The sequence below is a fragment of the Arachis duranensis genome, chromosome 10 (assembly GCF_000817695.3).
Source record: "Arachis duranensis cultivar V14167 chromosome 10, aradu.V14167.gnm2.J7QH, whole genome shotgun sequence".
In the NCBI taxonomy this organism is placed as follows: domain Eukaryota; kingdom Viridiplantae; phylum Streptophyta; class Magnoliopsida; order Fabales; family Fabaceae; genus Arachis; species Arachis duranensis.
The window spans coordinates 103,204,541-103,227,895 of record NC_029781.3 but is presented as its reverse complement, the minus strand read 5'-3'; the positions used below and the strand labels follow the sequence as shown (position 1 = coordinate 103,227,895).

Sequence of the window (23,355 nt, the reverse complement as noted above, 5' to 3'; positions counted from 1 at the left end):
AAAGATACGGCACTACTCCAACGGTGGTTATTTGCTCACCACTATAAATACACTGACATCCCTCAGGTATCTCTAAGCCCAATACTCTCTAGACCTGCTAACACCCTTGCTGACTTAGGCATCGGAGTGTCTTTGCAAGTACCACCCCCCATTCACCCACGTATACAAGTCGGAAGGAGGCTCCAGCGTGTAAACCAACTCGGAGTTCATCCTCCGCGGACGATTGGGCCAACCTACACCATCTATTTTATTAATCTCCGGTTACCCACCGTAACACTAACCTAGTCAAACTAGAAAAAAATATGATTTTCTATACATAATTTTTTTTATTAAATGTATTACGTAAATGAAAAATTATATTCACAAATTAAAAAAAACATTAACTACAATATATTTTCTATTTCTATAACTTCTATTTTTATTTCTTTCTATAAATATTTTAAAAAAATATAATAAATATAAATTAATTGATAAGTTATGTTATTAAAATTTAAAAATAATAATTAATTAAATACAAAATAAAATTAAAAAAATATATTTATTATAAAATAAAAAAATTATATATAATTATTTAATTATGACTGAATCAATCAATTCAATGTATAATTTATTAATTAAACTAATAATCTAATGATCTAATAATTTAACCGGTTTAATTATATATCCAATTCTGATAACTATACTTCTGTGATTAATGTGATGATCAATAAAATCCAAAACTAACTCTTAAATATATCACCAGGGTAATACAGCTCTTAAGCTATGACTATGATGATCATCCTATGATTCTTATACTGCTCCTTTAATGTGATGTTTTCTTCTTCTCTCTAGACCTTGTGATCTTGTATTGATCTATTTGAGTGAATTAATTTATTTAAATGTTTATATAGTTGTGAGTTTAAGTTAATTAGTTTTTATATAGAATATATTTTGATGGATGTGAACTGCCTCTACTTAATCATTTGTTATATGCCTTTAATTTGTAGTGTAGGCCGTTGCTTATATATAGTTTCATGAGATTGTTGGATTGTAGACAAACATATTATTTTTAATTGTCAAATAGTTAAGGGTGTTGAGCATGATTAATGCGCAAACAAACATAGTTGAAACAATAATATTGAATAATAGTATAATACTGACAGCTTGGTACAGAAAATATTTTAATTCAACTTAAAAAATTATATCATATAATATAATCGAGGATGAGTGTTGTGTGAGAATTATTATTATTTTAAGGGTTAAATAAGTCAGAATGTAGAAAACATTTTTTTGTATCAATAAATATGTATGCAAAGATTAATGGAAGCAAGATCCTTTTCGTGTAAAGTGTATTAGATAAGCAGCCTTTAACCAAACAAGATTGCGAGCTGCAAATAAATAAGACTAGTGTAAAACCCGGGCTACGCCCGGGCCAAACACTATTGTATTATAAAATTTATTATACAGTGTATAAAATTAATTTATTCTATATTCTTAGAGAATAAAATAATTTTATTATTTTTCTAGTTCATATTAAAAGATTTTATTTAAATATAAAAACTATTATGTTTGTGTTTAAATATGTTACTGTTATACCATTTAAAAAAATATTAAAACTTTAATAAAAATAATTTATATTATAATCATACAAACAACAAATACTAACTAAATGAAAATTAATTTATACTGACTCTAATGTGAAAAATATAAATCAATTTGTGGGTACATATCTAATTTGAAGGATTATCTTTTTTTTTCTTTTTTCTTTTTCTATATTTTTAATTAATAATACAAACAAAATCTTTGTATAATTGTTAAGAAAATACAAATGTCAAAATAGTATTACTAATAAATTCATAAATATATCATATCTTTTATTATAATGTTTTTTATCACCAAAATTTTGAATAAAATAAAAAATATTTAATTTATTATTTGCCATGATAGTAGATAAGATAATAAATTTTATTTATTTGTTTAATTATTTAGTAGAGAAGGGGAGCCTCGGAGCAGCGGATGAGTTGTCTCCACGTGACCTCAAGGTCACGGGTTCAAGCCGTGGAAACAGCCACTGATATAATTATCAGGTTAGGCTGCGTACATTACAACCTTGGTTGCGGCCCTTTCCCGGACCCTGCGTTAAACGCGGGACGCTTGTGCACCGGGTTTAATTATTTAGTAGAGAATTTTTATATAATATCTAAAGATAGAAAGATAAAAACGCTACCTATAAAAATAGTAGTAATATAAATCATGATCATCACATACAGAAATCTTAAAATTAAAAAAATTAAAAACAAAAAAACAATTAGATATGAGATTAAATATCATTTTTTTATTATATAAAAAGGATTTTTATTATTAACGACAAAAAATATTAATTATAAAAAAATAGTGAAGAAATGAAAAAACAAATAATTTTAATGCGATCCAATCTTCACATGTTCTTTATTACAAATTTTTTCGTATTCATAAATTACAATGACTTCATAAGTATATTGTGAGTTAAATAAAACATAGAGATGCTGGATAGGAAAATATTCTTAGATTCAATTAATTAATAAAACAAAATTCTTTCATTTATTTTTTTTAATTTTGTTATAACTTAAAAGCTTTAATTCTGAAATTACTTCATCAGGAAAGAGTCTTGTTCTTTTCATATATCAATTCTTTTAGTACAATTATATATTTTTTTTCATAGATAGTTAAAAATGCTCATTCAGTATTTTGAAAGATGAGACTTGAATTGTTGAAATTTCTCAGTATTTTTTCATTGATGCTATGGAGTTACAGAGAAATCTATGCATTTTATATATTACAATCAACACTTTTTTGTAATAATACTTGCTAGCATCCTAAACAATATGATGTAACTATAGCAGTATTTCTCACACAATTCATATATAAACTCCAGTATGAAATGATTTAAAATTGAAGCTGTGATAAAAGAAAAAATCTGAAATTTATCTCCTAAAGCAGCAAAATAAAAATCATTATGGTCACTTCCAAAATCTTCAAGGACAGTAGCAAATGGCACGTCCCTTTCATATGTGCCTCCTAATCCTTTTCTGAAAAAGTTTAAAAAACATTAACAAATTTTCAGCACCATACTAATATTCTTAAATTTCATATTAATTAAGTTGTGATATCACCCCGAAACATGTAACCATGGGAAGATAAATTATACATGATGACACAATGCAATGTTAATTATAGTGTTACAACACAATCAACCAATATATCATGCAAACATGCATCCTATTCAATTATTGTTTATTAATTGAATTTAAAATTTAAAAAAAGCAAGGTACGAACGGTGACCAAATTTAAGTTAATTTTCATTTAACGAATTTGATAATTTGGAGTTTGGACACTAATTAATAGTTCATTCATTTATTCATTTTTTATCACTTTGCACTAAGAATCTTAGAATTACTAATGAAGAGACACAATTAGAATAATTTTCAATACTTTTATAAACTAAAAGCATAATGATACTTCAACAATAAATTAAAAACATAATTCTTTCTCATGACCTGCGAAGAATACAATTAAGACTATCAATTTGCAGACCAAGCACATACATAGAGAAAAGACCAATATCCCATGAAAAACGAAGCCATTCCAATTTTGTTATACATGCATATCAAGTCTCTATGCAATTTATCGAGTGAATTTGATAGAATCTTTGATGCCAGAATAATTTTACTGAGAACAATTTTAGCAGCTTGATTAGCATCATTTGAATTTTCAATAGCCACAACCTTAAATGTTCCGGTATGAACAAAAATTCTTTAAAATAATGGGATAAAGTGTTTATTTTGAAATCTTGAAAGAGGCATGCTTACATGTTGGTTGCATGCACAGATTAATGCACACAAAAATACTCAGAAATTTGGAAATCATAGGCTAAAAGAAATCTTTCAAGCTTGTTCTCATGTAAATGGAAACTACCAATGTTGATTTCTGAAAACTTGGAAGGGAAAGTACTTTTTAACTAATCGTAGTGTTAAACAACTAATATCAGAAATTGTTCAGGTGAAATTAGTAGTCTTTTGTAAGGATTATCAGGTGAAAATCTCAACATATAAAGCTACTCATTCACCTAAAAACATGCCGCTACTGTATGTTTAATATGCAGCTAGAATCTCTATCACTTAATAATATTTTTTTTAATTAGTTAATTGTTTGAATGTAAATTCAATCCATAATTGAAGATTCGTAGCCACAATATAGTATAAATAACACCAGATCACAGGGTAGCAATTATTATACTTAAAATCCAACAATAGATAACCATAATTCAATTAAACTTTCAAATTTTAAAGGTAAAGAGCAATACTTGGGGGAATATGTCTTGCAAGCTCCTATACACTGAATTGAAACCCATTATCAACGAAAACTATCTGCAAATTTTGTGAAAAAAAAAGTTGGTTAAACACAATGAAGAGGAGAATCATTTTAATAACGATAATATAATCATGTGATCATGCAATATCAGATAGAGATACACAAAATACACAAAAAAATAAGTGATCAAAACCCCAACAATTGCAAGATTACAGTTCACAATTTATTCAAGTCATCCATTTGCAAAATTCACTTATAAATCCTAAAAGAATCTCTTCCTCGCACAAAAAACAACGATGCAGACAGAAAACGCAGAATTAAAAGTTCTTTTATCTTTTAATTTTGAAAATCTTAAAAGTTCTTTCCCTCCATCAATAAGTAGGACACAACTATAACCCGTTAACCACAATTATTAGGAGGCTAATTAAGGTAACATAACCATATAATATGATGCTAGATCTCAAATGAAGAAATAAGTCTTAGATACTACTGGCTAATATAGCAAGCAGTATTGATACCTACCAATTTGATTGGAGACATTGCAAGCTCCTTGCCTCTTCAATGATGCTATTTTTGCTCTCTAAAATCTCAATGAGATCCTTAAGAACACTAAACGGCGGTTACATGGAATTTACATCATGAAATCTGCAAATAAAATTCGTGATATAAATATATCTGTTAGTATCAAACACCAAAATGCAAATATAAAATAGTAAAGTAAACTACAAATTGATCTTCCAAGAAAGATAAAATCAGTGACCAAACAGCCAATTTATAAGTTTCTTATGCCATTTCAAGTAGTAAACTACAAATTGATCTTCCATCCAGATATAATTAGTATCAAACAGAAGATACAAATTCTGATCCCATGAAAAAAGGCTACAACTTGCACTAACTAACCCAACAGCAAAGAAAATTATGGTGGCAAATATTCAGTAGAAGGCATTTTTGTCTAAAGGAAAACACGTCCTATATGGGTTAGTGCAAAAAATTTCTTTCATTAATCTATTTTGTCTTTCAGTTTTTTTAATTTATGAGCAAAAAATTGTTCACGCTAAAATAGAACATGAAAAATAGTTGATCACGCTAAAATAAAACAGTAGAAATATCACATAATATTTTTCAGTATCTCTTACAAAATTGAGATGCTGTGAGAAGCTTAATGACAAAGCGAGCACAATTTTAAAAATTGGTGTGGCAGTCTAACTCATGATGTGAGCAGCATCACATAAGTTGTACTTTTCACACCATCAACTATTTTTATAAGTCTTTCTTCTAATTATTATAGCTACAAAAACAAAATGTGTCCTAAATTATTAATTAAAAAGATTTTACAATTGTCTTCAAATTGCATTGTCCAACAATAATTAGAAGAAAGACTTGTTAAAAGTACAACATATTGCAGCTTAATGCATTGCAATATATTTGGGGTGACTATTAAGTGCTTCAAGTTAATGAACACTGAGTGTAGCTGCACGAAACTCATCATAATCTATCCTTCTATATTGCAATGCATTAAGCTACAACCCAAATTCATTTTAATCAGCAGGCACTATTGGTGCAAATGCTATTTATATAATGTATGGAAGCATTGGTACAGTTAAATCATAGAACTTACTGATCCAAAAAAGTCAAGAATATGTGACACCATAGCATTTGTTGCATTTTTCATCGAGGTCTGACCATGTCAAATTTGTGAGATGGCAAACACCATCATATTAACCAAGTATATAAAAAGAATTTGAAACAAAACTAACCGCTTTGATGTTTTCTAGGCTAATGGTTTCATTTTTGTTTGGCTCCAAAAGTGTAAACTCCTCCTTTAAATAAAGCAGTTTGTCTACAGTTAATGTCTTAGAGACTTAGACAGTGCCTGTGTTGGTGCCCATCAAAATAATATTCTGCTTAGTTATTGAGAAGCTTAATGTATAGTGGGATCATTTAAAAGCAGAAAGAACAATAAATAACAAAGAAAAGGAGTACCTAAAAATGCAATGCTTCAGCCACCTTCAACATTGGCAGCCGGTGTCCTGTCTGGTGCATCTGGCAGCCGTTTTTCATTACATTCAAGTTCAAAGTCAGTCATGAGCAGCATGAAAGAAAAAGGAACAACCACTTTTCATCTCGTACTCTTGCAATAGTAGCCTCTAGAAAATTAACAGCTCAATGAAATATTAGCATTAATTCATCCCCAAAATTCACATAGAGAAATACACAAACATGGTATGAGCAAGTGAATTATCACAAATTAATCATATACAGTTATGAGATTGTTGCACATATATATTGCTAGAAGGGAAAAAAGGAAATTTCAGCAAAGAATTCACAATTCAGAATAAGAATATATGGAAAAATAGTTGTTGTCATCCTTAATACTTAGCATATGAAGCACACACATGACACAGATATACAACACTAAGAAAATGTGCAAAAATATTTTAAAAATAAGAAGAATTTTGACATTAGTATCACAGGAATTATTGGAGAAACTTTTAGATTGACAAAATCATAACCACCTTAATTAATTAGTAACACTGTATAAAAAAAGATCATGTATTTATCTCTTGGACTCAACACCTTAATAACCACCTTTAAAAAAAGACTTCTAGATCAAATTTCAAACTCAAGAAGTTTCAAATTTTATGGTTTAACTTGCTTATTGAAGTTAACCAAAATACAAAAAATGTTTAATCAATTTTTTAGATCTCATAAAATTTATATATAGTTCATGTAATTTATCATTTTGGATCTCTTATGAATTGTTAAATGACCTATTGGCATCATCATCCAATTCGAAATGAATAGCATATCGATAAATTCTTGAAGGCACATTCATTTGTGACAATTGACCACCATTATGTTACTAAGAGATGAAAATTTCTGAAAAAATCAAAATAAAAAAAGGAAAAAAGAAGCAGATAAACAAATAACTTTTAAAAAAAGTTCAAATAAAAATTTTGGAAATCAATTAAAATAAAAAAATAAACTACAAATTAATCTTTCAAGAAAAGTAAAATCAGAAACCAAACTTCAAATATATAATTTTTTTCTGACTTTTCATTTTGTCAAAGAAAGTAAAGTAGTAACTACAAATTGACCTTTCATCTAGATATAATTAGTATCAAACAAAAGATATAAATTCTGATCCCATAAAAAAAAGGCAACAATTTGCACTAACCCAATGGCAAAGAACAGTGGTACTATACCATGTGAAGTTTAAAACCTAGTTCAATGAGGCTATTTTTGCTCCCTAAAAGCTCAATAAGCTTCTCAAGAATACTAAATGCTAGTGACATGGCATTTGCATCATGGAATCTGCAAGAGAGGAGAAATTTGGGATGTAAACATGTCTGTCAGTATCAAATATCAAACATATAAACCAAAATAAGTATAGATCAAATAACTTAATGACCAGAGACCAAAATACAAAGATAAAATAGTATGCTTCAAATAAATTTAGTTGGCAAAAATAGTGTATTTTGCAAGAAATAATTTAGGATTTTACAATACAGATTTGAACAAACTAAAATTTATCCATATACCATTATCATTTGATCAGAAGACAGATCAGAGATTCTCAATGTTGATAGTACTATCATTGATTCTCAAAAATAAGATCTTTAAAAGATGGATCTCAAAACACGATTTTGGATTAATAATGAAGAAAATGTATGAACTTTAGAAGTGAATATTATGATATATGCTTTTAGTCACCATATTCGTTATCACTGTTATAAAACATAAATTGCATGAAAGAAAAATACCTTAAGTTCATACTTTAACTTCTGTCTCATGATTTTTAATGGCAGGGAAGAGCAGAAAGAAAAAATAGCAAAATAGCAATTATAAAACCATGGCAGAGGCAGAACAGATAAGGGGGGCAAAAGCAAGACCAGGTCAATGGCGCGTTGGCTATGGTGCTTTCCGGCGGTGACGACGGTGAAGCAGCAGTGTATCGTAGCTGAAGGGCTCCTCCTCTTCCACGTTCTCTGCTTCGGGTCTTCCTCTCTACTTTTCTTCTTCCAATTTTTTTGCTCTCCCCTCTTTCTAATGACTTTCTTCTTCGGTGGTAGATTTAGCAGCAGCGGCGGTGGCTTCCATCACTGTCGTCACCTCCTTCTTCTTCCTTTCTCCCTGACTGTTCTATTTTCTCTCTTCAATTGATTCAGTAGCGACGACAACCTCTCTCACGACGGTCGTCGCCTCCGTCGTCTCCATCTTCTGCTTCATCCATTGCGCTTCCCTTCACCGGCGTGGTTTCTTCTTCACTGCTACGATGGGAAAGTGGGCTGGAAGGAGAACGTGTGAGAGGAGAGAAAAGGGACGGGCTTCGAAGAAAAATAAATCCCAGATTTGAAATTTGAATTCTCACTGAAATTTGGTTTGCCGCTCTATACGATAGATAAAACGGTGGGCGTGTGACCTAAACGCAGCAAAGGACCAAAGGTCAAGAAAAGAGAGAATAGATTTTTGGTTATTATTTACTGATGCCACTTATGATTATACAAAGCGCCACTTGTCACTCAACAAACCTATACACTTGTCGTTCAACAAACCAACTACTACTCTCCTATTATATATTAATAGATTAGTCATAATATTATATTATTAGACTACTAATTAACATTATTTTATTACTGAGGCCACGCCGATTGAATCTATTACCATATTTAAATCAAATTTGGTTGCAGATCCCAACTACAATGACAACGACAAGAGAAAGAACCGAAGAATGTAAATCTACCCACATGACCACATGGCCTTCCCAAACATATGGATTATGATAGATCCACACGTATGCATGCACCTATGTCAAAATATAGACCTCTCTCGACGGTGCCGTTCTTGTTGCACCCATGTGTAAGGTATGAATGTATATATAATCGCATGCTGCTCCATAATATTTCTTATTTTCTTTATTTCTATAAAAATATTTATTAGCATAAAATAGTACTTTTGTATGGAGAATATTAAGGAGTTAATGATTTTAGTGAAAAATAAAAATTTAACTAATTAAAAAAGTCTCAGGTACTTTTTTTAAATTTAGCTAACATTTAATCATAAAAAAAAATATAATTTTATATTATTAAATATAATTTTACATTATTAAAAATATTAATAATAATTAAAAATTATAAAATTTATTAATTTTTAATATTTTTTATATTTATATTTTAACTTATATTTTATATTTATAACTAATTTTAATATCTGATTTTATTATACGCATACTCACCTAGCATAGTTGACAATAATCATAACAGTGATAACAATCATAAACATGCTCCTATTATAATACTCCTCCTGATTTAACCATTGGCAAATAAAAAAATCAGATTCTAATTCAAGTGACGTAATACTTTTGGAGCCGAGAATCATGTTTTCTTTTTGGTGAAAGGAGACGAGAATCATTGATTAATTTAACCATATGCCATTATTGTGGGCCATTTCTGCGACGGTAATGGGCAGAGTCGTGGAAGAATGGAGGATAGAGATCCCTTTTCCTCTCATTTTAAAATTATCAAGATTTTTCGTCCTTTTTTCTTTTTCATTTTTCATGGGGATCAATTTTCTTCTTCTGAGTTTTTGACATTTGACCATGCCAATTAAGTCTTCAGAATAACGTTTCAACCATTGATTTGTCCATAGAATTATTTCAAACTATGACTTGTGAAATGAAATAAACCATGTTTTAGCAATAAATCGTGTGATTTTATTAAAAATACTATTACACATCAAAATTAATTACAAAAATCAACAATTATATTATATATTTACGTATAAATTTATATATTGTTTAATTTATTTTTAATATATAAAGTAAAATATCGTTTTTATTCCCAATGTTTGGGGTAAATTCTATTTGTGTCCCTAACGCTTAAATCGTCTTATTTGTATCTCTAACGTTTGTAAAAGTGATTTAATGTTTATTGCCGTCAATTACATATGATGAGCGCTTTAGTTTGAGTTTTGAAAATCTCTTCTTCGAGTTAGAATACAAATGTCTGAGATATAGCTCATCAAAAGTTGAAACTAATTCCTACAACATTAACATAATTCACTTTTCTAGGAACATAATTGAATCTAAACACAAATAGTGGGTATAATATTAAAATCGAACACATCCAAGTGTGACCTAATTGAGAATGAATATATTCAAGTAAGAATAATTAAAAAATATAATCTGATTTGTTAGTATAATTGATAGTAGGATAACATTGAATCACTTTTATAAACATTAGCAATACAAATAGGACGATTTAAACGTTAAAAATACAAATAAGACTTACCAAACGTTGAGGATAAAAATATACTTTACTCTAATATATATTTTATAATAATAATTAATTGTATTTTTAATTAATTATGAGATTCTGAAATTCAACCGTAAATTGTGATAATACCAAATTTAAAAGACAATCTACAAAGACACTTCGATGTTTAATTTAATAAATGATTTGATATATTCCTAATATAGTTGAGATTCTATTAATAAAAAAAATATAGTAGTAAATGCTCTTAAACTAAAAGGTTTATATATTTGTATTATTTATTAGGAAAGATCGCATAATTAGTGAATTTTTTATATTTTTCCTTTAACCTTTGTATGCTGATTTTCGTATTAAAAAAATATTAATTTTAAAGTAAAATAATTAAATTTATTATAACAAAATAATAAAACTATTTATTTTAGCAACATGATTACTTTTTTTTTTAACCTAACATTCAATGATTCAATTGTATTATTCATTGCAATTTGCAAATAATTGCTACCTAACTTTCTATAAACACATAAACCATTTTGAGAATTGTAGCGGCACAACAGGGACTGGGACTTGTCAACAACAGATTGGTAAGGCGAGAATTTTTCATTCTAACTACCAATCAATCTTCTTCAACGTATCACAACATTATCATCTATTGTTAGATTTACCCATCATTTCTGAGGGGAAATAAAAAAGAAAAAGAGAATCTGCTGAATTTGCTAGTTTGTCAAACTCAACAAAAAAGGAAGCTACTTTTGTGATGGGAATTTTGGTTGATTCACAAGATGGTGGTGAAAATGGAACTCAGGGTTCATGGATGTTCTTCACTAGAAGGAAGAAGGTTGATTCTGCCAATGAAAGCAGCTCTAAGGGTCAACTTGCCAAGGAGTTGACTGTGCCTCAACTCATGGCAATTGGTAATTAAGTTTTCTTTTCTGATAATTAGAGAATCATGATTCCTGATTTTTATTGTAGGATGTTGTTTAGAATATCTTATGATCTAAGTAATTGGTTTGAGATTGATTTCTTGTTCTAGCTGAATTTTTGTTCTGTATTGTATTTGGGTCCAGAAAGGTAGGCTTTTAACAATGGTTGAGTTGGATCTTTGTTACAAACTTTGAATTAAGCCACTTATGCTTGCTTCTTAGGTTAGACTGCCTGCATTAAGGGATGCACTTCTATGGTATTTGGATCTAAGCTGTTTTGATGGTTAATTCATTTAGTTTTGGCTTTGATTCAGGTGTTGGTGCAACAATTGGTGCTGGTGTGTATGTTCTTGTTGGAACCGTTGCTCGCGAGCATTCCGGTCCGTCGTTGGTGATTTCTTTCCTGGTAGCTGGATTTGCAGCTGCTCTTTCAGCTTTTTGCTATGCAGAGCTTGCGAGTCGCTGCCCTTCTGCTGGAAGTGCCTATCATTATTCATACTTATGTGTTGGGGAAGGGTAAGTCACTCTCTTTGGATTCATTAGTTCTAAATCAATAAGGTCCTTTATTGAGAAAGATTTTCAATTGAGAAATGTTTATATCTGGAAAATTATTCATTATTCATTAATATTATTATTTTGTCAGAGTTGCTTGGTTGATTGGTTGGGCCTTGATACTTGAATATACAATTAGTGGATCTGCTGTTGCTCGTGGCATAACTCCCAATTTGGTATGTTTTTCTATTAACTATTCTATTGAGTTATTATTTGTCTTAGCAACTTTGATTGTATATTGTACCATTTTAATTATTCTACACACCACATTATTTGAGGTTGATTTGACTTTGACTTTATTTGTTCATGTTTACTTTATTTACTATTTATGGAAGTTTTCAAGTAATTCTGTTATTCACTCATTTGTTACCCATTCTAATAGAAACAAAGTCTTAGGTTTGAACTATTCTTTGAAACTACCCTCTGAAGCTCTCTGTTGTAGGTTCTTATTAGCAAATACATGAAGTACACCCTTGAATCCATCATGAATAACTTGGCATATGCCATGGTTTGTTAGTCCTAATTGGTGTTTGACTCTTAAAGTCTAAAGGAATATTAGCAGATTCATTTGTTGGAACTGTGAGTAGAGTTGTACAAATTTTCTGATGCAACTATTAACTTCAATATATATTTCTCTTTTTAGGCTGCACTTGTTGGAGGTGCAGAAAATTTGCCCGTCTTTTTATCACGTCATCATATTCCTGGGCTTGATATTGTTGTGGATCCATGCGCAGCAATCGTGACATTTATTATCACTGCACTCCTCTGTTTTGGGATTAAAGAGGTATATTTCTGTTAGAATCATTTTCTAAAGTATGATATTATTTTAAATTTTGCACTTAGCTATGTTTTTAGATCTCATGCTCTTGAGTTTCTCTAAACTTTGGTTACTGCAACTTATTGTATTTATCCTTTGCTTATATTCACTCCCCCGAAAACCCATTCGAATGTTTTCTTAATTTTTCTATGAATTCATGATATTGCAGAGTGCAATGGTACAAAGTGTAGTCACATCAGTGAATGTATGTGCTTTGATGTTTGTAATTTTAGCGGGCGGTTACCTTGGATTCAAATCTGGATGGGCTGGATATAAACTTCCTACAGGGTACTTTGCATCCTTACTTTGCTTTTCAACATGCATTTTGGTGTCTTATAGTTACTGATTACTTCTCTCTTGCTCTTTTTGTAATAGGTACTTTCCATTCGGGGTAGATGGGATGCTTGCTGGTTCTGCAACTGTCTTTTTTGCTTATATAGGTTTTGATGCAGTAGCCAGCACTGCTGAAGAGGTAGTATAAATGAGGACACAGTGCAGATTGTCTATTCTTGTTTCTAAATGCCATTTCTGTGCTTGATACATACATAATTAAGGATGTTCTTCTAGCTACTTACTAATGTGTTACTTTGATCAACAGGTTAAAAATCCTCAACGCGATTTGCCACTGGGTATTGGTGGTTCACTGTTTCTATGTTGTGGATTGTATATGATGGTTTCCGTTGTTATTGTCGGTTTAGTACCTTATTATGCTATTGATCCTGACACCCCCATATCGTCTGCGTTTGCTGACCATGGGATGCAATGGGCAGCGTAAGTGAAAAATTAAGCTACGCTATAGTACTTATGATTCTTCACAAAGTTTACACCGCCTAGTATAAGTAGTAAAATCACTTTTTCTCCCCAATTTGTGATTTGCAGTTATATTATAAATGTTGGGGCATTTACAGCTCTATGTGCATCATTGATGGGTGGGATACTGCCCCAGGTAAATTAATTGGAACACTTCTGGGCTACATTAAACTCTGAAATTGTTTAGTTTATTCTTCCCTCGATGCTTTTGCAATTTCTTTTACTACGTACATGATCATAGGGATTAATGCTTTGGATGCATGTTATGTTTGAACTTTGAAGTTCATCAAATTCCAAAGGGTTAAAAGATGCATATCGAGTATCAAATTAGGCATGCCTTTTGTCGTCTTTAATTACACTGGAGTCATGTAAGTTTCATCGTTTCTATTAGCCTCATACTAATAGGCTTCTTTGCTTAAATTTTATGCAATAATCTAGTCATAGTCTACTGGTTTCAATGAAGACTACTATTATGTTCCTGGTAATAGGTGCACTTTTTCATGCTAGTTTTTGGCTTTTTTCAATGATTACTTTATGCAGTTATCGCAAAATTTTCATTTTCATTTGACGTGTTCTATTTTGAGGGCCAAGAATTTTAATCTGTTTTCTTCAATATCTTTCAGCCGAGAATTTTGATGGCTATGGCAAGGGATGGTCTGCTGCCACCACTCTTTTCTGATATAAATAAGCACACCCAGGTTCCTGTCAAGAGCACAATAGCTACTGGCCTTGTCGCTGCAGTTCTTGCGTTCGCTATGGAAGTCTCTGAACTAGCTGGCATGGTAAGTCTAGGTTTCTAACAGTTGGCATTGCTCTCAAGAAACAACTCCATCCAAGAGCTTAAGCCATTTCAGTCTGAAGAATCGTTTTTATTAGTAGTAACAATCCCTATCTTGCTAGAACAACTAAATCCCTCCGATGAAATAATTGGCTTTTTCAATTTTAATCCAGAATCTTTTTTCCTTTCTATTCCTGATTGTTTTGAAATTATTAGAACATTTCTAAGGCTGTTCTCATGGCCTGCATGGACTTGTTTGTTGGCTGCAAGTGCCGTGTATTTGAAGCACTAAAAGTGTATTTGGCTTGTCATCTGCAGGTTAGTGTGGGTACCCTTCTCGCATTCACTGCTGTGGCAATATCTGTGTTAATACTAAGATATATCCCTCCGGAAGATTCACCGCTGCCCGGTTCCCTCCAGGAACCAATTATCTCAGTTGATTCTTCTGGGGAACATATACGTTTAGTTGTGAAAGAAGATGTATCAGCTGACTTCATTTCTAAATATCTTTCTGCTGGCAACTGTGAGTTACACATCCTTCTCCATTATCATTTTCTCTGTCATACATGATGCAAATTTTGTTACTAAGAGTTGTAATTAGTTTTGCTTTACTAGCATACACAAGTTTTGCTTTAATTAGTTTTGCTTTACTTGCGGTACATAGCCGGTCCCAAGCCCGGATAAAGGAGGAGGGTTGTGTTAGGTCTTCGGCAACCAACATAAAAATATAGCCGAACCCCCATGACATGAATCAAAGACATGATACATGACAGAGCACAATGGCGTCGTTTGATTCATGTAGCCGACCCCACTTAGTGGGACAAGGCTTTGATGTTGTTGTTGTTGTTTGTTTGTCTTTACTTTTTCTTCTGCCTTTTAATCTGCTGTTTTACACTATATTCCTTATTGGCGCAGATTTACACGATGGTAACAGACGAAAAGTTGTAGGGTGGGTAATAGCATTGACATGCTTAGGGATATTCGTCCTGACATATGCAGCTTCAGACTTGGTTCTTCCCAGGTTGGTTTTAGATTCATATTGTTATTTTAATTTTTCATTTCTTGATTTTGCAGGATAGTAGCTAAATTAGAGTTGTATTCTTTACTAATGTTTGTCTTGCCACTTGGGTATTTCTTAATGTTCTTACTTCTTGTGTTTACTTTTTACCAGTTCTATTCGATTTACACTCTGTGGAGTTGGTGTCACTCTTCTTCTGTTTGGTCTTGTCTTCCTAACTTGCATCGATCAAGATGATGCAAGGCACAACTTCGGGAACTCGACTGGTATGGCTTTCCATCATGATCTTAGGGAAATTAGATTTATGCAGGATGAGTCTCTTGATTTTATTCAACTAACATGCATATTATTGAGTCAAAAGCATTTTATCTGGCAAAAGCTAAATTGTTAAATTAATAGATTCGCCAGAGTCTCTTACTAATATTCCTCCATTCTACAATACATTGTTTAGAATTTTTTTTGTACATTCTTAAACTAATGTATCCAGAATTCCAGATACATTGATTATTGATATAAAAATGTATTAGATAAATTTGGCTTGGATGTAAAATGATAACTGATTATTTTGTTTTACTGATTTATTTTCAGGTTTCACTTGCCCACTTGTGCCACTGCTGCCCATAACTTGCGTTCTTATCAATTCCTATTTACTTATTAATCTTGAGTAAGTATTCATATTCAATTCTGAAAGTACATAGAACTTATCCTCTTCATTCATTACCTTGGAAAAGCAATTAGTTTCTTGATTACATACCAAATCTGTGCCATAACTTGAACCTAGGGAACACTTGAATAACAAATTAATAGGATATTACTGCGCTTTCAGCATCCCGTTTACTCAGTATAGCTCGGTTAACCTGTATTTTTCTTCCATTGCGCAACTTATCTAGCCGGTTTTTACTTCCAGGTCTGGTACATGGGTGCGTGTTTCTATATGGCTGGCAATAGGGCTACTTGTTTATGTATTTTATGGCCGAACCCACAGCATGCTGAAGGATGCAGTTTATGTGCCGGCGGCGCAAGTGGACGACGCCTATCATGCATCGACAAGTTGTCTTGCTTAATCTTGGTGGCAGCCCAAACTGCAGCTCCACTTTTGTTGTATATATCTGTAATTTCTGTACAGAAAATGCATATAATATCGAGATTCAATAGTTTAGCAATTATAGTGTGGAATATGATTTCCTTTAGCAACAGTTGTATTATGCCTTATACAACAGCTGTAATATTCTTTTTATACGGATTATACCTTCTGTATCATCCTAAATGCAAATATAATTTAAAAAGTTGATAACGCAAATGAGCAAACGTCTCCTCAGATTTCAAATTTTCATTCCATATTGATGTAGCCAAATCTTGACACTAGAGTGATTTCCAGGGCAATTAGAATGTTTAATCTGTTTTTCTTTTGTCACTATTGCTTATACAGATATAGTCAATAAGTAATGTAGAGATGCAAAAGTGATCATCATTATGAAACCAGAGAACTATTACATTAGAAGTATTTCATTGTTGAAATGCTGAGGAAGGGCTAATGTTCACTCTAGTTCTTGTAAGTATACTCGTGATGTAACTAACTTTGTAAGTGGAGTGACATGTGGTCATCATGTCGCTATTTTAAATCACTTGTGCAACTACAGGCACACTGTCACTTCCAGATGAACCACCATTTATATTTGAAACTTCATCTGCTATGCGTACAATTCTTCCACTTCTTAATTGCATGCATACACTATGGCAACACACAATCATTTGTCACACTTAAACTTTCATATTGTGTCCCACTGGGCGTGCCGATTTTTTTTATCAATTTTTAGCAAATCGAAAGTGGTTCGATATCTAGTGGTTTGGGAGTGAAACCTACTAGTTATCCAAAGAAGGATTCTTTGACTTGAACTTCCTTGCTTCTTGAACAACTTTACAAGTACACCATAAAAATTTGCATAGAAGTTACTTGTAGCTAAGTTCAAGCTTCAAACAACACAGTAATTTTTATTCATTTGAACCAAATTTGAACACAGCCTAAGAACAATAAGATATTTATTGCATAGTTACATGAAATGCAACACGTTCTGATATTCTTACGCGGTACGCCATATGTAAAATATTTTATGTGAAATATATGCGTACGCTACCTATTTGGTGAATTTGTAACTATGATTTATGCATTTTAGCCACAAAGACATACATTAGAATCTACGAAAATAAAAGGATGAATTGATCATGAAGTTACATACTATCAGGATCAACTCTGGCACTTCGAATTGTTGGCATCTTAATTCTTAAGACCTGTCTCTTCAGATTGACTAGCTTCTTCATTGTTGCAACACTGCATCCAGTTTTGTTTATCAGGGCCCTTTTCTACATCTCCAGTTTTGACAGAACTCCTCAATATTTTACTTGTAGAAGGAGATGATACTTCTGCTGCTGCTTTCAGTTTTTTCCTCGGCCAGCCTCGTGGCGGCAGTTCATTCAAGATCTCAATCGAATTGTCATCGCCGATGTGATCCAAGGAAGGATAGTTGATTTCAGAGCCATCAATGATGTCAAAAATTTGTACTTCAATGTTCGAAGTTTCATTGTACGCAAATTGCAGCAGATGGCCATTATCCAAAGAGTAATATGAAGCAAATTCTTTCCAACCATTTTCAAATTGAATCAAACCATCATACAAAGACCAATCTATCTTCCATGCAGTGCCATCTGGAGGCTTCAGATACACTGGATTTGGAACACTATCACCATATTCCTTACTGAACTTTTTTGTTAACTTCTGCAATTCAAATAAAAGTATGAAACTAGTCTTAGTAATAAGCATTGATGAAGAAACCCTTACAAGGGAAAAATCACAAAGAGAAATGCATGCATTAAATAATATTATAAGTAAAGAGGATATGAAGTGAAGAAAATGCTTACAAGGTTTCCATCTTCAAGGCTTTTTTTGAGACCAATCTTGAAGAAACGGATATCAGAGGAAATAGAGGAAGCCATGGATGTTCTTCTTGTTCACAGACACAGTCACAGTCTCCGGTAAAAGACAAGTTAATTGAAAAAGCGAAAGAAGATGACAGCCACAGAAGAGTATTTAGGAGGTGGTGGATGATGAAGTTATATAGAAGAACTGTCATCAAATCTAATACTAGATACTTATATAAGCAGTTATATATATACACACAAAACAGTGAGAAAAAGTAACACACACCGTGTAACCAGAAGTGATAAATCAAAAACTATATTTAAACTCTTAATTATAGAGGATTAAAATTCTAGTGATAGTACTTAAAAATGGTTTTATCTTTAATGTATCAATAAGGTTCTTTAAGTGTGGAAAAGACTCAAAAATTATTTTAAAAGAATTCTTAACCTCTCCAATTTTTAAAAATTTTATTTGATAAATAAGAAAAATTTTCTCTCAAAATAAAAAGCACAAATTTAGTACATTAGTATTCTAGAGAAAATCTTACAAATATTGGAATTATAATAGACATAAAATTAATTATAATTATTTTATATTTTATTAATCTTCCATCTTTTTTATGATATACTATTTTAATGAGTTGATGGATTAGATTCATAGGTAAAAAATCCATGAAAATTCTGCCTCATTTTTTTTTATCCCTATACCAAACACAACCTGATCTCATTTTGAGAAGATAAACAATGCAATCATAAAGTGACAAAACAAGAAGTAAAATTAAAACACTTAGTTCATATATATATATATAAAAACTGGTGACACCAAAAAGGATAGGAATATAGGATACAGTAGAAGTTTGATTCAACAAAAGAAAGCTGATACATTCTTCACAAACTTAACTTGTCTAAGAATTAAGATCTCTTAGTTTCTGAAGTTATAATACATTAGCCTAGCATTGAACTCTACAGATATGAACATTAAATAGATCTTTTTCATTGATGAGCTCAAAAACACAAACATCTCCAGTTTCTAATTTACTTGCTCTAGCAAAAGAGCTCCAACCAGCCGAAATAAAGGTGTTTCTTGACGACGGATTGTAGATTATCGTAACAGGCCACATCTCCTTTCCGAACTGTAACTTTACATTCTGCTGATTCTTTTTAAAATATTTTCTGTAGAAGATAGCTGATAAATTCTGCACCACATTTCATTTTTGAATCACTATGGTTAAAAATAATTATAAAATTACAATTTGTGAAATTAAGTATAAACTAGCACTCAAAAAATTTGTATGGCATATTATGTTTATAAGAAATAAACTTACAGGCCTTGATCTTCTTGGATCACTGTCTTTTATCTTAACCATGAAAGAGGGATTCTGTGAATTGAGCTCCTTAACTTCTTTCAGGAGCTGAATTCCACGAGTCACTGGTTTGGAAAGTGACTCTGATATCATAATAGAATTGTAAAAAAATTAGTATGAATCTTACTTGTGGAGAATTTTGGATACAAGCTATATCTATAGAGTTGGAGACCAACAAAAATTTTATCATAAGATTAGTTTATATAACAAATTGTGATTACATTAAGGACCAAATACATAGCCACTGTAGTCTAATTGCATTCTCAGCCAAAACTAACAATAGTTCTCTTGAGATTGGAATTCTACTGCTATAAATGTTTAGAGGAAGGAAAAAATGAGAGATTTGTAAAATGTACTCCAAGTCAAACACAGGATCAATTAATTTTTAATATAATTTTTTTTAATGAGGATACTGTTAAATTCTTTTCCATTATTAAAATTAATTACGTTTTCAATGTTGGACTGATATCTTAATTTTTTTTACAGAATAACACAGTTTAAGAATTCCTAAACAATTGCCTTACCGCGACGTTGTCGACGACAAATATGAACATCAAGCACGGGATCTTTTCTGTTGACGAGCTTAAACAAACAAACATCTCCGGCTTGTAATTTACTAGCTCGAGCAAAAAAGTTCCAACCAGCAGAGATAAAGGCATTACATGATGATGGCCTATAGATCAACTTAACAGGGAACAACTTCTTTCCAAACCTTATATTTGCATTTTGTGGATTATTTTCAAAATACTTCCGGAAGAATTTAGTTGAAAAGTACTGCAGCACATCATATTTATGTCAAATGGATGCACGTGGAGGTTCACATGATACATAATTTTCAACACGGATATATGTATAAATTTATACTTACACATGGTGCTTTTGTTTGAGACAGTTGCTTTATCTTGATGATGAAAGAGGGCTTTTCCCACTTGAACTTGTTAGCTTCTTTCAGAGATTCAGGTTTTGCAGGATAGGGCCTAACAGAAGATTCAGAATCTTTTCTTCTTCTATTACTTTTACCTTGTACATGGAAAACAAAGAATTAGAAGCTACCACCATAATATACAAAAAAAAAAACAGTTACAAGTTGTAACTACAAAAGTAATAACGGTTGAATCCACAAAAGGAAAGGACGATCCAATCATGAGACACATACCATTAGAATCTTGATTGACAGACACTGTCATCTTATGGTTTTTCTTTTCAGATTTAATACCTTTCCTGATTTGTGCGTCATTTTCCAACTGTCTACCTTTAGAAGCAGATGATACTGGTGCTCTCAGTTTTTTCCTCGGTTGGCCCCGGACTCCTCCTGACAGTGGTTCATTTAATCTTTTCTTCTGCCGTCCCTCGTTAAGTCTCATGTTTTGAGTGTTGGGACTGTTATCCACGTCTCTAGTTTGTTGTTCTTTTGGCCTTTTCACCGACTGGCCCCTGTGTTGTGGCGGGTGCTTTTTGATCTGATCATTGGCAGGATACTCTATTTCGAGGCAACTCATGTCAAATATTTCTACTTCAATGTGAGAAGTTCCAATATTATACTCAAACCATAACACATGGCCATGATCAAGAGAGTAATATGCAACAAACTCTTTCCAACCTCTTTTAAACAAAGTTCTACCATTACGATTGGTCCAATCTACTCTCCATTCAGTTCCATCTGGAGGCTTAAGATATAGTGGGTTTGATAGGCCAGAACCATATTTTCTGGTGAACTTTTTTGGTAACATCTGCAATGTTATGAACTTGATATTAATAACCATATTAACAATAAGGTGATACACATTAGCATGTCTTCACCAAGATGTTGACATGTATTATATTAAATAATTTAATCAAATATATCAAGCCATTAGTAACATTATACCCCCAATTCATCCTTCACTGGTAATTATAAATAGTGCAATAAAATAATCTAAGCATATTAGTCCTAAATTTTGTATGTAGGTAAAGATTAATCGTTCACCTATTTTAAAGGAGAGACTAATTTCAAATCTCAAAGAACTATTTTGCAACATGATTTACATAGTTAGAAACTAGAAGTGAAATAAAAAAAAAGGTTAAAGATGGAATTGTCCAACATAAAAATTAGTAGGGACGAAATCAGTAATGATAAGAATCAGAACTAATGCACAGTGAAAAATTATTAGTGAAAGTGTTACCTGATCATTTTTAATTAACAATAATGTAGATTTAATTGTAATTAATTTTGTAGTAAGAATACATCAGGAGTACATAAGATGTAACCACTTAACAAATATAATTTTAGGTTTTCATTTCATCTTATGTATTTTTTATCTATTTCTGCTGCAAAATTAATTATAATTAAGTCTATATTATTGCTAATGAAAAATAATCTAGATAACAAGAAGCAATGAATAGTAATACTATTAATTTTAAAGAGCTTACTATTACTATCTTTGCAGCTAAGAAGTCATGCATGTGTGTTGTTCTATGAGAAAAGTGTTTATAAACAAAAAAAATCATATACAAAGGAATAAAGAGGGAAACTATTGTTGAATCGAACAATATCTCAAAAGGTAAACAGTTCAAAAGAAAGAAGAAGAGATGGAAAAGATGAAAAAATTCTTACAAAGTTTTCATCTTGAAGACTTTCTCTGACGATAATCTTAAAGAAACGGATGACAGTAGAACTAGAAGGAGAATGCTTGTTTTGTTGATAGTTAGAGGGAGCCATAGCAATAGATGATGGATGGATTTTAGTGTTATTGAGACTCACAGTCTCCCTCACCGGTGTTGGTTAAATAGCTTTATTTTGGGATAATAGTTAAATTACAAAAATAACAAGTGAGTACTAAGTGTGTGTTTGGATTTCAGTTTGCAAACGGGAGTTTGCATAAAAGTGATTTTGCAAACTTGCTTTTGATGAAAAGTAAGTTTGTGCTAACGTGATTTATGTTTGGCAATCTTTATATCAAAATTGATTATAGTAAAATAAATGTTGTTTGGATTATACTATTCAAAATCACTTTTAGATGAAAAATTACTAAAATAGACATCAATTAAAATATTATTTTTTATATTATTCTATTATTTTACTTTAAATATTTGAATAGATCTTGTTAATTTATTTTATAATAAAGTTAATATTTACTTACTAAATTAAAGTAACATATAAAAATTGACAAAATATATTTTAATACATAAAAACACTAATAAATATTAAATTAAAAGATAAAACACTAATGAAAATACATAAAAAATAGTATCGTATACAAAATTAGTACATAAGAACACTATTATTTCTACTGCATGTAATTAATAATTTGATCTCTAATCGAGTCTCGAACACGATCCATTTCTGCAGAAGAGCTAATGGTTAGAGTTTGATCTGAGCTTTCACCAACATAACTATTATCTTCTCCATCAAGAATGTTTGCATGTTCATATTGATTAAACTCAGTATCTGTTTCAGAATGTCTTCTAATAAAATTATGAATAGCCATTGTTGCACACACTATCTGCACTTGAGTTTCAATTTTGAACTTGGGCATGTGTCGCAAGATAGCAAATCTATTTTTCCACACTCCAAAAGTCCTTTCTATTGTGCATCTTAAG

At 31.3% G+C, this 23,355-nt stretch overlaps 4 protein-coding genes and 1 long non-coding RNA gene across 11 annotated transcripts in view; 1 reads left to right on the top strand and 4 right to left on the bottom strand.

The window, feature by feature from the left end:
* Nucleotides 1-2,796: 2,796 nt before the first annotated feature.
* Nucleotides 2,797-8,912, bottom strand: LOC107472033 (uncharacterized). Of its 6 annotated transcripts, none has more exons than XR_001588670.3 (8): nt 8,223-8,912; nt 7,536-7,644; nt 6,313-6,476; nt 6,087-6,202; nt 5,948-6,007; nt 4,852-4,974; nt 4,322-4,385; nt 2,797-3,047 (listed from the first exon to the last, which is right to left on the bottom strand). It is a non-coding gene; the product is annotated as an uncharacterized LOC107472033 (long non-coding RNA). The 6 variants fall into 6 exon arrangements; XR_002368802.2 differs by having other exon boundaries at nt 2,798-3,047; nt 6,313-6,372; nt 8,094-8,912; XR_002368800.2 differs by having other exon boundaries at nt 2,798-3,047; nt 6,313-6,372; nt 7,508-7,644.
* A 2,157-nt stretch (nt 8,913-11,069) lies between these two features.
* Nucleotides 11,070-16,796, top strand: LOC107471929 (cationic amino acid transporter 2, vacuolar). Its single transcript, XM_052255354.1, has 15 exons — nt 11,070-11,182; nt 11,258-11,512; nt 11,836-12,037; nt 12,165-12,249; nt 12,717-12,857; nt 13,060-13,178; nt 13,266-13,362; nt 13,489-13,661; nt 13,770-13,836; nt 14,324-14,482; nt 14,797-15,001; nt 15,394-15,499; nt 15,650-15,762; nt 16,085-16,160; nt 16,404-16,796. The coding sequence occupies exons 2-15, from the start codon at nt 11,356-11,358 to the stop codon at nt 16,558-16,560; spliced, it is 1,857 nt and encodes a 618-aa protein (XP_052111314.1). The 5' UTR covers nt 11,070-11,182; nt 11,258-11,355; the 3' UTR covers nt 16,561-16,796.
* Nucleotides 16,797-17,468: 672 nt separating this feature from the next.
* The window catches only part of LOC107471775 (B3 domain-containing transcription factor VRN1), a 59,204-nt gene continuing 53,317 nt past the window's right edge, over nt 17,469-23,355 (bottom strand). Inside the window, exon 3 of the mRNA XM_052255007.1 lies at nt 17,469-17,785. The gene's annotated coding sequence lies outside the window, so the exon portion shown is untranslated. The remainder of the gene's footprint in view (nt 17,786-23,355) is intronic.
* Nucleotides 17,772-18,487, bottom strand: LOC107471745 (B3 domain-containing protein At3g18960). Its single transcript, XM_016091236.3, has 2 exons — nt 18,413-18,487; nt 17,772-18,269 (listed from the first exon to the last, which is right to left on the bottom strand). The coding sequence occupies exons 1-2, from the start codon at nt 18,485-18,487 to the stop codon at nt 17,772-17,774; spliced, it is 573 nt and encodes a 190-aa protein (XP_015946722.1).
* Nucleotides 19,186-22,537, bottom strand: LOC107471771 (B3 domain-containing transcription factor VRN1). Of its 2 annotated transcripts, none has more exons than XM_016091260.3 (6): nt 22,370-22,537; nt 20,933-21,506; nt 20,645-20,796; nt 20,301-20,550; nt 19,738-19,859; nt 19,186-19,608 (listed from the first exon to the last, which is right to left on the bottom strand). In XM_016091260.3, the coding sequence occupies exons 1-6, from the start codon at nt 22,472-22,474 to the stop codon at nt 19,363-19,365; spliced, it is 1,449 nt and encodes a 482-aa protein (XP_015946746.1). In that variant the 5' UTR covers nt 22,475-22,537; the 3' UTR covers nt 19,186-19,362. The 2 variants fall into 2 exon arrangements, with proteins under 2 accessions (XP_015946746.1, XP_015946749.1); XM_016091263.3 differs by having other exon boundaries at nt 20,993-21,506.